This window comes from Trichogramma pretiosum, unplaced genomic scaffold, assembly GCF_000599845.2.
Source record: "Trichogramma pretiosum strain Unisexual culture from Peru unplaced genomic scaffold, Tpre_2.0 scaffold11, whole genome shotgun sequence".
NCBI classification, from domain to species: Eukaryota; Metazoa; Arthropoda; class Insecta; order Hymenoptera; family Trichogrammatidae; genus Trichogramma; species Trichogramma pretiosum.
This window is the reverse complement of record NW_019641702.1, coordinates 2,825,175-2,839,071: the sequence shown is the minus strand read 5'-3', so window position 1 is coordinate 2,839,071 and position 13,897 is coordinate 2,825,175. Positions and strand designations below refer to the sequence as shown.

General features: G+C 39.0%; 1 protein-coding gene across 3 annotated transcripts; it reads left to right on the top strand.

Moving 5' to 3' along the window:
• The first annotated feature begins 1,368 nt into the window (after positions 1 to 1,368).
• LOC106653918 (glycoprotein 3-alpha-L-fucosyltransferase A) lies at positions 1,369 to 11,098 on the top strand. 3 transcript variants are annotated; one of them, XM_023462657.1, is made up of 8 exons: positions 1,369 to 2,183; positions 4,007 to 4,649; positions 5,648 to 5,755; positions 7,474 to 7,662; positions 7,759 to 7,983; positions 8,076 to 8,264; positions 8,333 to 8,568; positions 8,655 to 11,098. In XM_023462657.1, the coding sequence occupies exons 2-8, from the start codon at positions 4,473 to 4,475 to the stop codon at positions 8,992 to 8,994; spliced, it is 1,464 nt and encodes a 487-aa protein (XP_023318425.1). In that variant the 5' UTR covers positions 1,369 to 2,183; positions 4,007 to 4,472; the 3' UTR covers positions 8,995 to 11,098. The 3 variants fall into 3 exon arrangements, with proteins under 3 accessions (XP_023318425.1, XP_014229066.1, XP_023318426.1); XM_023462658.1 differs by lacking the exon at positions 1,369 to 2,183 and adding an exon at positions 3,537 to 3,929; XM_014373580.2 differs by lacking the exon at positions 5,648 to 5,755.
• Positions 11,099 to 13,897: the final 2,799 nt, after the last annotated feature.

Below are 13,897 nucleotides of genomic sequence, written 5' to 3'. Positions count from 1 at the left end.
CGGCTATGGGAGCGCTGAGTCGCTGACGCAGCGAGTTCTGGCTCAAAATCTCGCCCAGTTTAGTTCGAAATCAAGTTTCTAGGTACTCGCTGTATAGGGTCGGCGCACAAATGTATAAGAATATAATGACGCTCGCCGGCTCTTCGTATAGTTTCGCAATGTTCACCGAAGAGGACGCAGATTCGCATTAGGGATTGAAAGTCGAAGAAGGAAGAATATAACGTTGATTTGCCATACTGCTTTAGTCAATCGCACGTAATAGCATGCCATATTGTCATTCGCGATGCGCCGAATACAGCCACGATGTCCTTATTAAATGCCGGTCTTGATGAATTTCGGATTGAAGATTAGCGGGCCATGTCGAGGATGATGCTCGTCTCTTTCAGCTCCGAAGTCGAACGAGTTTCGATTCGAGAACGTGCGCACGAGTTCTCGGCGATCAGGCTCGCTGCATTTGCTGTATTAAGCACCTGTGCCGGCAAATGCAGTTGTTGCGCACGTTCGAAAGCTTCACTAAATTTTTTTTTAAATTTTTGCTCTTTAGAAATGTTTAGGACTTTGCAAGATGAATATACTATTAGTAAACAGTCGTGTAACGGAAACTTGTTGAAGGGTCATTCGTTGGTAAACAAACAAAGAACCATTTATTCGCAGACTTTTAATTTTATTTATACAATCATATAGAAGTATGAATTTCCAATTCCATAATATAGATCATTCAATTAGGTGTAAACGTTGGGGACATTTAAAAATTGTATCGATTGAGAGCTCGTCGCTCGGTTTTGGTAATTCGTTCGTGACCGGCCTACGAAAGGCACGAAACAACAGTTAAATCGGCGTTAACAATAGTTGTCTCACAAATTAGAGGCTGAAGCGCTCGTGATCGATACAAAAAATGCACTATCTCAATGCACGCAGGTCGAAGTCGGATCTAAATGCGGTCTATCTACGATCGAAGCGACTCGAGCATTCGTCGCAAGCTGCAGCGGTCCTGTGCTCGTGTACTATTATGTACGAAAGCGTCGGAGCTTGGGCAAGCAGAGCACGTACTCGTGCGGGCGCGCTCGAAGCTCGAGGGAGCAATAGTTGCAGCGGTATACACTATAGCAGTCAGGCAGTGGATCGCACACAGGATGGCAGGGCGCAGACGCGTCGTTTATGGATTTTCCCTTACGAGCGGCGGCTTAGACTCGAGCCCGTCGCGGGGGAGTACACTCGGCACAGTCGGTGTATCCGTACAAGCTAGGCGATGTAGCAGCATATTGCGGAGCTGCAGCGTTGTTGTACGCCGCGTGTAAAACGTGTGTATGTGCCCCAGAGAGAGAGAGCGCAGAATCTCGTGGCTTGCGCGCGCCTCGAGTCCAGCTCGTAGCAAGTGCATATACACACAGCAAGTGGATGCTCCTCGCGAGCATGTGTGCGTGCGCCAGTGCCGCTCCTCGATCGTTCTTCAAAAAGTGCGCAAGTGCATCGGCAGCAGGAGTTTATACACACGGCTTGAAACTATAACGCCAAACGACAACGACAGAGGCAGTTCCAAGGCGGCGGAATAGCGGCCGCGCACGTTTCGTTCTCTCGTCCGACTGGCGTGCGCGATGTGCACGGGGAGATGCGCCGCCGCCACCACCACAGCCACTGCCTACTACGCTACAGCTACTACCGTTACTACTCGCATCTCGTCGCGCTACCGTCGCCGAGTCGATAAAACTGCACGGGGTTGATTTTCTCTCTCTCTCCAGCGTCGGCGCGTCTACATCTGTACGCTGCTGCTGCTTTAACAAGGGAGAGAGACAACTGTCACGCTGCCTGCTGCACTGTGCTCTTGTGTTTTGTAGCGCACAGATAGAGAGACACGACCTGGCGCCGCTCGCGATAACTGCACACAAAACGCGCACACACGGCCTAGGATACGGAGCACGATCTATCGCTGGCATCTCTTTCTCTCTCTATTTTTTGCCGAGTGTCGAGTGCAGCCGAGTAGTAGTTGAGCGCTCCCCCGCTCGAGTTGCAGCCTCGTGCTCGACACACACGACTTTGTGCTGCTGCTCTAGCCCATGCCGCTTCCTCCACGCAGTCGTCCACGGGAGGAGCTTTCATCGCGCCTGCAACGGCCAGCTTGTATCGTTGCATCGGCCAACGACGCATCGCAGCCAACCACGCCGCCGTCCGAGCACCCGCGACAGGTGAGCCTCTCTTTGCTTATTATTTAACTCGTTCCAGCGTCGCCCTTCCTTTCGTTATTACTATTTCATGACCGGTGCGTGTGGCTGGCACACACGTAAGAGCCGAAAAAAAAAGCTTCGTCCCCGAGACTATAGCAGCTCGGTCCTTGAGCTGAGTAACCCTGGCTAGCTGCACACGCACGCACGGGTACATGTGCTTTACGCGATTCCGATACGTCGTTTCGCCGCCGCGCACCGACTCTCTATATATATTTTTTATTGCTCGCAGGGAGTGTAAGCCAATTTTTTGCACGCGCGGCTATATAAGGAGCAGCTTTAATGAGCTTTGCCGAGGAAATGAAAAAACTTTTCTGCCCCTTTATATACACGCTCGCTCGCGCTCCCTGTAGATGCAACTCTCGCAGGCCAACGCTCTATTTTGCCTCTTTGACTTTTCAACGCTTTATTTTCTTCCTATACTCGTGCGGTATATAAGCGAGCTTTTTTCTCTTTTCCCGATTCGTGTGCTGCTCGACGAATCTCGCCTAGTCTTTTATCTCTAATTAGCTTTGACGCCACCAGCACGTGCATTCGACTTTTTATCGTAACTCCTGCGCGGCAAGGCTATAATAGTAACGACGACGACGATGATGATGATGATGCTGATGATGTAGATTACGGGAGAGAAAAAATAAATGACTCGATATATACTTTGTTGTACGACAAGCGAGCGCGCGGATAAAACGAAGCCAAAGTGTTACAACTTGTGAATGAGTTTTATGTCCAAGAGTGCATAAATCAATCCGGAGATCGTTTTTATATGCACAAAGTTGGAAAAACTACGCGCGACTTGGTTGCAGCGAGGATGTGTTGCCTTTTTTTGCGCGCTCTTTTTTATCGAACGCGGAATTATTATGCTGAAACTTCTCGTCGAACACTGGAGAATTAACTTTTCGAATCGAGAGAAAGGTAACTTTTCGAGGCAAGAAAAGTATTTACTATTCAATGTCAAGGTTCAAGGTGTATACCGTACACGCATTAAATAATTTCATCGCGTTAAAAAAAAAAAAAGAAAAAAATACATTATTTCTCTTGCAGAAAATGCATAGCATCGAAATTAAGTCGACTATGGCGATTATTGCGATTCACCACGGAGCGAAACATTAGACGATAAACACGGTATTCGATAAAAGTTTCAATTTATTTTCACGCTAAGCGCGCACGATTCATGTGCAATAAATAAAGCTGATTTAAGATTAACGTTACACTTGCTGATCGCGTTGTAATTATATAGGCGTGAACGTAAAATGAAAAAAAAGTAGGCGTACGGCACAACACGCTGCAAGCTGTGCGACGCTATGCACGAGCCTGATATATAAAATAATTACAACTCGGAGGCGTATGTCGCGAAAATAATTGGACGATTTTACGAGTATCGATTTAAGGCTAAGCGGCTGTTGTTTTTGAACTATCGACGCTTATTATTTTTCCACTTTAGATTTGTTTACTTAATCCCCGACGCGCGTGACTAAATAGCCCGAGTTTTCGTTCGAGTTGTCTCTTAATTATAATATAGTTGTGGCTTTAATAATTTATTGTTAATCGATCAAAAGGTCGACACTTGGTAAACAATACTTGTCAATCAGTCGTAGAGGTCGAGCGCAATAGCTCCGTTTATCGGGTTGACGAATAAACTTTGGACTATTTTCGCGAACTTCAACGCGCGAAATTTCAATGAAAGTATACTCTAAAGAACGACGATATTTGGTATATTGATTAAACAAAAAACAGTGGGACAAGTGTGTAGTCCGCAAGCTCATGCGACTTTTGTAATATTTTTGCAGACTCGTTGACACCGACGGAGTTTCGTAAAGCAGAGGCACAGTCTGTCCTCACGCACGCACACACACCCACACACACAACGGACACATTGACACGGAACTGCACGCGGTAGTCGTGTGTCAAAAGAGAGCCGAATGCTGAAATCACGAGCGCCGAGTATCATTGAAACAGAAGTAGTAGCAGCAGCAGAAACAGCGGCAGCAGTCAGCGTCAGCGAGGTGCTCGAGAGTCTCGCGCGACGAAGAATAGCGACTACCGCAGCCAACAAAAAAAGAATTGCGAGCTAGGTGCTTTGTCGACGACGCTGCTGCACCTGCGTAATAATATCGCCTTTCGCGATCTATCGTGTGTGTGCGTGTGCCGCTCGATTGATATTGTTGATGACGGAGCATTCGGCGCTTCTTTACGCAGACACGCCGTCGCCGCCACCGCTGCACTGCAACATCACAGTATTATCATTCAATCGACATGCCGCTGCCGCGTCTCACTCTCAAGCGAGTTTTCCTCTACATAGTCTGCTTGACCGGCACCTTTCTCGTCTTCGTCAACGTGAAGCAGAAGGAAATATGGCACGGAATGCGAGCTGAATCCGTTCAGCCGACCAAAACTGCCGCCGCCGCCGCGGCTGCGCTCGAAAACGCCAAAGTGAGTCGAATTCTTTTACTTATTTTTTCCTTTGATACATCATATTCCTCGTTATTATATTATATAGACTATGCAGTTGTACTTGTACGTATACTTTATGTGTGTACCAATTATCCTTGCGTTCAACTTCGTTCTGAAATTTTCTTATAAATGGATCTGCTAATTAATTATCCTGTTTTTTCCCATCTTCATTGAAAACCAGAAAACTACTTTCAAAGATAATTTTTTTCTTTATGGAAAATCATTCAGTAACTGGGTCATGGGAATATCGAATTTTCAAACCCGACAAGAAAAAAAGTGTCGATATTCGCGTTTCATTTTATTTATGTCTTCTTTATATCTCATCTATAGCCCACTAAGACCATCAATCGTACGTCTCTCTTCGTAGACTTTTTTATACTTGTTTTCTTATTAAAAATGATGTAATGCACGGTCTGTATTATGCTTTGAGCTTGCTTTATGACTATACAAATGTTGTAGAATATTTTCTTTAGGATCAGACACGGATTTTCTTGTCTGAATTGTTGAAAGTTTAGTACGGCGCACTATCATTTCGAGTATCACCAATTTAATGTTTTTCGATTCTTATCTAACTATGTATCGATCTTTCAAATGTAGCATAATAATTAAATAAATGGTTCAATTTAGATGTTATAACTGTAATTTCTTACATGTGTAATTTTCGCTGTAGTTAAAAATTTCTTGACCTAAGGTTTAGTCGATAAACGAGGGAGAAAAATTGATCGGTGGCGCTAATGGTGCGGCTGTCTCTAAAAATCGGTAATCGATGATCATGTATGAATGGCGTTTCTCGTCCAAACCTGTCAAACAACCAAAATGTATTCCATTAATTAAAATTGCTAACACGAATAGACCCAAATTCGTATAAAATTCGATTTGTTATTTAAAGTGGTATAGGGAGCTAAAAATAGTTATCGCATTAATGTTATTATTACCATGTGTTATTATAATGATTATCATCGGCTGTCATCATATAGATAAAGCTACTAATGGCACCTGTGAAAAGTGCGACGACGCAGCAGAAAATCTCGGTGCCGCGTGCCGGTCGATTGAGACCCGCGCGAAGAAAGCTGCCACTTGTCGAGGTAAAATTGTCAGTAGCGTGACGTCGATGTGCACAGTTTATATACGCATATATAATACATATGTACGTGAAAAAAATATGACGGAATAAAAATGAAAATCATCCGAGCGGTCGTCGTGTATGTGCGATCATAATGTTTATGAGAGCGTTATGACCGCATCAAAGTCTCGTGCGCGCATGAAAACGTTAAATTTTAACGTTTTAGCGTACCGTTCGTTCTGATTCGACGTAATGTCCCTCATATAAGCGTATATAAACACGACAAATTCGCGTCAAAAATGCTTAGAGATGGCACATTGGCGGTTTTATAAAACAATATGCAACATTAAAGTGTATGTATGTGTTTGTACCGTACGTGAAGATGTTGCAGAAAAAAACAAACTTGAAAGTTGCACTGCAGCATTGTGAGCACGCTCGAGCTTTACATATATGTACCCTTATTGTACTGACTATAGTGGCTTTGTATACATGTATTTTTCGATGAGACAATGACCCTACGACACCCACCCACACCTACTTGTACAAGCAACACACGAATTAGATTTTAAACTAGCTAGCGAACGTTTGGCATTATTTTGTTTTAGAGATACATTTTTTTCAATAAATTAAGCCTCATAAAAAAAAGGATTCTAACGTAGATTTTAGTTATACTCACATTAACTAGGTCGTTTATGTTTACAAAATATTTCGAATTTACTTTTTCCTTATTCATAACGGCTGGTGGCATATAAATTTACGTCAATACTTTTTCACTCCATGAAAATAATATTTGTATAAACAAAAAGTTCAACTTGAAATATACAACAAATAATCTGTGCTGACTAAATTCGTTCGTACAACAAATCAAATGGAAAAAGAGCAATATCAAAAAATTTTGAACAGCATTTTTTGAATTTTTCGTGCATGAAAATTCCAACTGAATTCATGATATTTCAGTAAAATAGTTATGTTATGGAAGGCTTTAAGGGTTTATCGGGTAAACATCGAATACATTTCTGAAATAAGTGGAATATTTTAAAATTCCAGAAAACTTTTTTTACAAATAAAAATCGAAATAAAAATCGAACTTCTAACACTGCTTTTTTATTTTCCAAGCTGCTTTACAATTCACTGATCAATCAATATAATACACAAAAATAAAGTTGCTTATCTGCACTTTATCAAAACTCTACCAGGCAAATACAACAAAATCAATGATATAGTATGCATTTTTTCGCAAATAGTGTATAGTGCAATGGTATGAAACAAGCGAAACATAGGCAATAGAAACTTAGATGAAAAAAAAAGTTATAAGCAGACGTCCAAGAACAGCTGCAAGAAGTGAAACTTCTTTATAAACGAAGTAAAAAAGTGAAACAAATTAAAAAGAAAATTCGGAAGTTAAAAGTTTCGCTTTTAGTGATGTTTTCCAAGTTGAATGTTGAATTTTTGCTCGGGTCTGCTTTCACGGTCGTATACGCGGTAAATGCACTGAAGCCCGTATAAATACGCGCCATACCGAAACAGTACACCACCAAGCGTGAGACAGATACAAAGAAATGGTTCGTTCAACGGCTCTCAAAGAGTGTGTCTGTCTTGCGATGGCCATGATACTTGTACTCGTCCTTTAATCTTATCGAGTCGATTTCTTATACTCGGCGAGCCAAAAGAAGTTTCACTTCAATAACGTTGCATTTATTGCGTGAAATTATAATTCGTTGATTCATGAATATTTGTCAGGTCTCCAATGTTACTGGCTCGTTTAATCCGGAAGACATAATCGATATCAGCGATCCGTCTAAGAGGCCGTGGTACATGAAAGGCGGTCAAAGGAGACCGCATGCTGCTTTGAGATCTCGTCGCAGTGGTAAGCGCTTGGCTCGTCTTTGGCCCGAAGAAAATCCAAATGACGATCGTGTTACTAATCAGGTAAAGTTCGAAATCCACTTGGCCACAATCTTAGGGCTCAAAATAAATTTGAAAATTTGAGGCTTCATCTAACGCATATAATTTTCAATTTTTTAGTTGATGTTTGTACCACCGGATTACAATAGGTCAAACCACGAAATACGTTTCAAGAAAATTTACATTCCGCACGGAATGAATGAAGCCAAAAGTGGTCCGGATCTTTTCTTCCAACAAGGATGTCCTGTAAATACGTGTTTGATTACACGCGACAATCCTAACGACGCCGACTTGATCATTTTCAAAGATTACGTTACACACGTCGGAAAGCGTAATCCTAATCAAGTGAGTCAATCTATGTAACATAATGCTTATATTTTTGAATTTTGTTGTGTATTGATCTTTAAATTCAATTAATATGATGCTGCTTCGATTAGGCTTGGATGCTGTACTTTTTGGAGTGCCCTTATCACACTCAAAGCGTCAAGAACGCAATTGTGAATTGGACAGCAACATACCGGCATGACAGTGACATAGTGGCGCCCTATGAAAGATGGCAGTATCACAACCCAAAAGTCACACAAATTCCACAGAGCTTCAATTATGCTGCCAATAAAACAAAGAAGGTTCGGACAACATCAATTTTTTTCAACTCTTACTGTGCGCACACTATAATAAGCGTAATTTTCTACAGGTTGCATGGTTCGTGTCAAACTGCCATCCCAGAAATCAGCGAATGAACTATGCCAAAGAACTTTCCAAATACATTCAAGTCGACATTTATGGAGCTTGCGGTACATTGAGATGTTCAAGATCACAAGCTCAGGCCTGCTTTGGGATGCTCGACGCCGACTACAAATTTTACTTGGCCTTTGAAAATTCCAACTGCCGAGATTATATTACAGAAAAGTTTTTCGTCAATGGTCTAGGGTAAGGAGCTTCTTCAATCGGAGATTTTTTTTTAATTTAACGTTAATCACGGAGAGGAATGATTAAAAAATACCTTTACATAACAGGCACAATGTACTGCCGATCGTGATGGGCGCGCATCCGGTGGATTACGCTCGCGCCGCTCCCTATCGATCGTACATCCACGTGGACGAGTTCGAGTCGCCGAAGGAGTTGGCCCAGTACCTGCATCGTCTCGACGCCGACGACGAGCTCTACAACTCGTATTTCCGCTGGAAGGGCACGGGCGAGTTCATCAACACGTACTTCTGGTGTCGGGTCTGCGCCATGCTCCACGACTCGCAGCGCAGCCACAAGCACTACAAGGACGTGAACGAGTGGTGGCGCGGAGAGGGCATCTGCGCGCCCAACTCCTGGCGCGAGCTCGAGCACCTGAAGAACACCTGAGAGCAACTGATGAACAGTACCGAGCCGGTAGCTGTGGACGATCCTTACGATTTGAACGGCAACGCCGTTTCGTGATCGACGACGACGATCGCCGCCTCCTCGTTGGACGAGGACGAGGAGTATCGCGAGTACAGTCCCGAGTACGAGGAACAGATACTCTACAAATGATCTTGTTGCTAAACAACGATTGCGGTCGTCGAGAAAAGCATAGATACCAACTTTTTCAACGATTTTCCAAATGATTCGCACTTTTGTTAAAAAAAAAGTCAAAAAAAAAACAAACGAAAAATTAACGGTAAGCACAAACGTTAACGCACAAATGATGTTATTCATTTTGACATTCGTACCAGTGCGAAAAAAGCTGTATCTATTTAACTACAAGGTTTTCTCAATTGTCGATTTGATAACGCGATCGACGTGAGAGAGAAAAAAATTCAATGGAGCTAGTACATGACAGGAAGTTTTTATAAAAATTTTGACATCGGGTATCATTAATTTTCTGTAGGACATTAATACTGTATGACTATGTAACATTTAAGACACTCAGGTTACCGCTAGTCTGATAGGCTTTTAAATACCATGTCTACAGCAGAAAATCATTTATAATGAAATGTGCAATTTAAAGCGTTGATTATTGTGTTACATTATCATTTAAAGCTGCACAGGATTGGCTCTGTGTGTTGATAAAAGTAGCTTATTATAAAGAAACTATACATACTGTTTATCAAAGATAAATCGATAAGAAGATGATAGCGGCTCAAAGCCACTAAATATTTTTTTAGAATTACAAGATTAAATATAAAAATTGAATTGAAAGAAAGGAATTCTAACGAGATTTGAATAATTGTCTTAGGTTAATGCAATATTATACACGAGTTAGCGTGGTCATGTAAAAATGAAGAAAATACTGTGTATTGATATGTGTAAGTAAGTATGCGTTAGAAAAAATCGTTGAAAATCAATTATTTTTTTATTTGAATCAATTAAAAAATTAATTATTAAAAATTTTCGTGGTAATTTTTTGCAAATGAATTGTGAAAATTTGCTCTTATTGCCAAAAAGAGAATCACTTTAACGTGTAGTTGAATTTTTCTGTGAAGTTCAAGTGTGCCTATTTGACCGACGAATAGACACCTTCAAAATTCAAACTTTCATCTTGAATAGTATTGTCGAATTAAATGAAGAACATTTTTCAGTCCACAATTATTTAAGTTTTTGGGCCAATTAATATAGTTCCTAGTACATATTAAACATTCGTGTGATTTAAATTCAATCTGTTGATATTTTTTAACGTATTGCGAAATTGTGGCGAAAATGATTTTGGCAAGATAACAGATTCAAACGCGCAAATCATTCAAAACCAGGTTCCTTAATTATTTTTACTGAAAACTAGAAAATAAAAAAAAATTTAGTATAAAAAGAGTAGTTTTTACCGAAGACAATTTTCATTAGCAAATGAAAACAATTTTCCTTAGTGAACGTATACTCCATTCAAAAATATTGCTTATTTTTGATGAGACAATCTTAATTAATCTATGAAAAAGAATAATGAACATCGTAAAATCTAGCAGCATCATTATCCGTAAATGAATTTTATGAACAGGTTTGGCATTAACTTATTTTACAAACGACTTTTTTTCACTTTTGATATTTAAATGTACTGCAGGATTTAATGTATATACTATATACATATACACTAATTACAAATGAATCGTATTGAGAGGAAAGGTCAATAACATTGTTTAAAAAAGTTTGTAATCACATTATCGAAGATGAAGCACAATTTTAATGTTTTTACAATTACAACAATTTATTTCGATAATCAAAAGTTTCAAGAATTTTCAGTATTATTTATGGTATTAATAATATTAAGAATTACGAGTTGATCTCGTTTTTGTGATTTTAAAGTATTTTTATTTTTAATTAAAATAATTATTAATTAACAAAAACGGATGTTATAGTTTAATTATGCAAATCTAATTTGTAACCATGATCAGATAGCACATCGAAAAATAGCCTACATAATATAAGATAAAAAATTCTATTATAAAGAGGTTGTAGAAAAAAATCTTCGATGGTCGCCGAATTAGTTTTTTTGTTGGTAAAAACAAATTTAACTATATTGAAAAAATGTATCTTTTACTAGATTTATAGCGAATTTTTATTTTATTTTGTACAGTAGAGAATGACTGACGTATATCGTGATATATCGAGGAATGAAGTTTTAGTTAATTCATTGTTATTTTGAAAATTAATGGATGTACCATATACTGTACTTAATGTATCCAGTCAACTAGTTTTAAGAATTGTAAATAGTCGGATGTAAGGTGTTAATCGTTATTTATTTGTTTTTGGGTTGTATAAAGCCCGCGAACGAAAATGTGAATTGTATTATGAACTTAAGAGAATAAGGATATGTTACACAACTTAATGATTCAGGAGTTACAATTGGAAAACTTTTCTCTCATATGAAGAAAAAAATACCAAAATCATTGCTGTATACAGTAATATATATCTAAGAGTAGATAAAATTATACATAGTGAATGTAATAACTTCAAAGAAGTAAGATGTAGTAAATAAACGAGCATTTCGTTGTTTTTAGATATGGAACAACAATTTTTATTGTTTCAAGTCAATACACATTATATTTTGTGGAAATGCATATCAATAGTGATATCGTAGTTATTTTTAATTGTGATAATATTTTTATGGTTCAAGAAATTGTAAAGTGGTGAGATACTGATTTTTAAGAGTGTTAGAAAATTGGAGCTTCAGTTGAATTGTGAAAAATTGTAATTATGAGAGCAAATTTTTTATTTTATTCGTTTGTAGTGCTCTGACTAGTGATCTTAATATTTATTTGCGCAAAGTATTTAACTTTACAAATGAAATTCCAATTCTTCATAATCGTAAGGATGTTTTATAGAAGTACAACCCATAATAAATTTTGATAGATTTGAAGTTTATCAAATAAAAAAATATATGCTCATTAGCAGTGGTTTATTATTCATGAAAAATGTCACTCAAATATGCTTTTTTGTTATTAAAAAAATTTCTGACAACTTTTTCTTTATTATGATTTTAGCTTATTGTAAAATTGAATTAACTGTTCAAGTAAATCATTCGATTAAAACTTTAATATCGACAAAGAAAAAAGTGAAAATACTGTACTGGAAGACGGCAAGTTACGAAGTATGAAATCTCCTTGGCCATGGCTGAGGCAACACGAGGCGTGGTTGAAATCGCGCGAGTTGGGGTCGGCTGTGTCTCTTGATTCCCCGCAGCTGCATTCTAGCTATGCACGTATGCTCCGGAGAATTCAGCGCGATGCACATTGTATTATAAACTAGCGCAAAGCCACTTGGCCGCAGTACTCGCTCGCCTCGGAGAGAGCCAAGGAATATTCATTAGCGTAATTAAAATTGGTTTGCGTGCTAGTATATTTACACCTTCGGCTCGGTGTGAGCGTGTAGATATACTCGCTGACATTCGATGTGCAATTCTTTTCCTTCTGACTATGCGTTCGTTCACAATGTTTATATGATTTGATAATTAATTATTTAGTTTAAATTTTATTGTTCAAACAACAATCTTATCGCAAGTCAACCAATGCGTACATTTAGAGAAAATTAATTGATTGCTTTATGAACATTGAATGTGATTTAGAAATTAATATTTATTTAATAATATCATCTAATAATATTATTTTATTTTCAATATTAAGAATAACAATATAGAAATTACATAATCATCTAAAAGATTACCAAATCCTAGGTAGAAAATCTTTAATAATGTTTAATAATCGATATGAAGGCACCAGTTTACTCGGAGAGAAAACAATTTTGTTAATAGAGTACTTGCGATCAAAAGGCTTAGTCCAGTGAAAAAAAAAATAAAAAAATGTATAACATACAGAGTGAGAGATGGAGTATTTTTTTCAATTAACGAGATTTTCAACGAAATGCTCATCAAACTCTTGGTCTGTAGCGCAAAAAGGCTTGTGCTTGCGGAAAAAAGAAGAAAACAATGTATGCTCGCACGTTGAACAAAACAACAACGGATAGCACACACAGACCCACACAGAGCGAGTACATCTATACGTATTCAGAGAAGCGAGAGGAGCCGGGAATCGGAGGGCAGTTTTTTTTTCTCCCTCTTTCTTTCTCTGTAGCATCCAGCAGTCGCAAGCAGCATTTTTATGGTTTACTGCACTCGCTTCTCGCGGTTTGATTCAATTCGCACGCTCCATCGGCCACGTACTGCCTGCGATCTAGCGACTCCCCTCGTCCTTACCTATAGCCAATATTCGTCTTTGGTTTGTGTGTACAATATCGAAGCTTTGAATATAATATGGAAGAGCGTTCGCCATTGTTCGTCCGTGCTATACACACGTTTTTTGTGTTTAACCACTCAGTTATACCCAATATATTCAAATTGCAATAGGCACGATTAACAATGGCAGCTTTTGACAAATTTCTTCCGATAATCGTGAATAATTGAGAGTAATTCTTTCATTTCTAATTAATTTAAGGCAGAAAACGGGGGCTCTCTTTAAGTTTAATTTACGTTTCAACTCTAGAGCATAATTCGATAAACTACAGTTTGTATAAGCATTGGTATAAAATGATACATGACGCGACAAATTAAAAACTGCGTATTATTGAATAATCGTGCTTTCAGCGACAAAGGCCTGCACGTATAATATATTTGTATTTTACAAGGACTTTATGTACTAATAGTATTCATGCACGAACGAGCTTGGTCAGAGTCTCTGCGAGCTGGCCTCTCTCTGTACATGTGTGCAGCAAAACGATCCGAGAGTGGCATTATTGACTGCAACACATCGAACTCTGTTGTCGTCTCTCGTCTCCCTCTCTCTCTTCCTCTCTCTCTCTCAGCCAC

Coding starts and splice junctions, on each gene's coding strand:
- LOC106653918 (XM_023462657.1), top strand. CDS start 4,473: ATGCCGCTGCCGCGTCTCACTCTCAAGCGAGTTTTCCTCTACATAGTC. Junction 5,756..7,473: donor GAAAGCTGCCACTTGTCGAG/GTAAAATTGTCA, acceptor AATATTTGTCAG/GTCTCCAATGTTACTGGCTC. Junction 7,663..7,758: donor ACGATCGTGTTACTAATCAG/GTAAAGTTCGAA, acceptor TCAATTTTTTAG/TTGATGTTTGTACCACCGGA.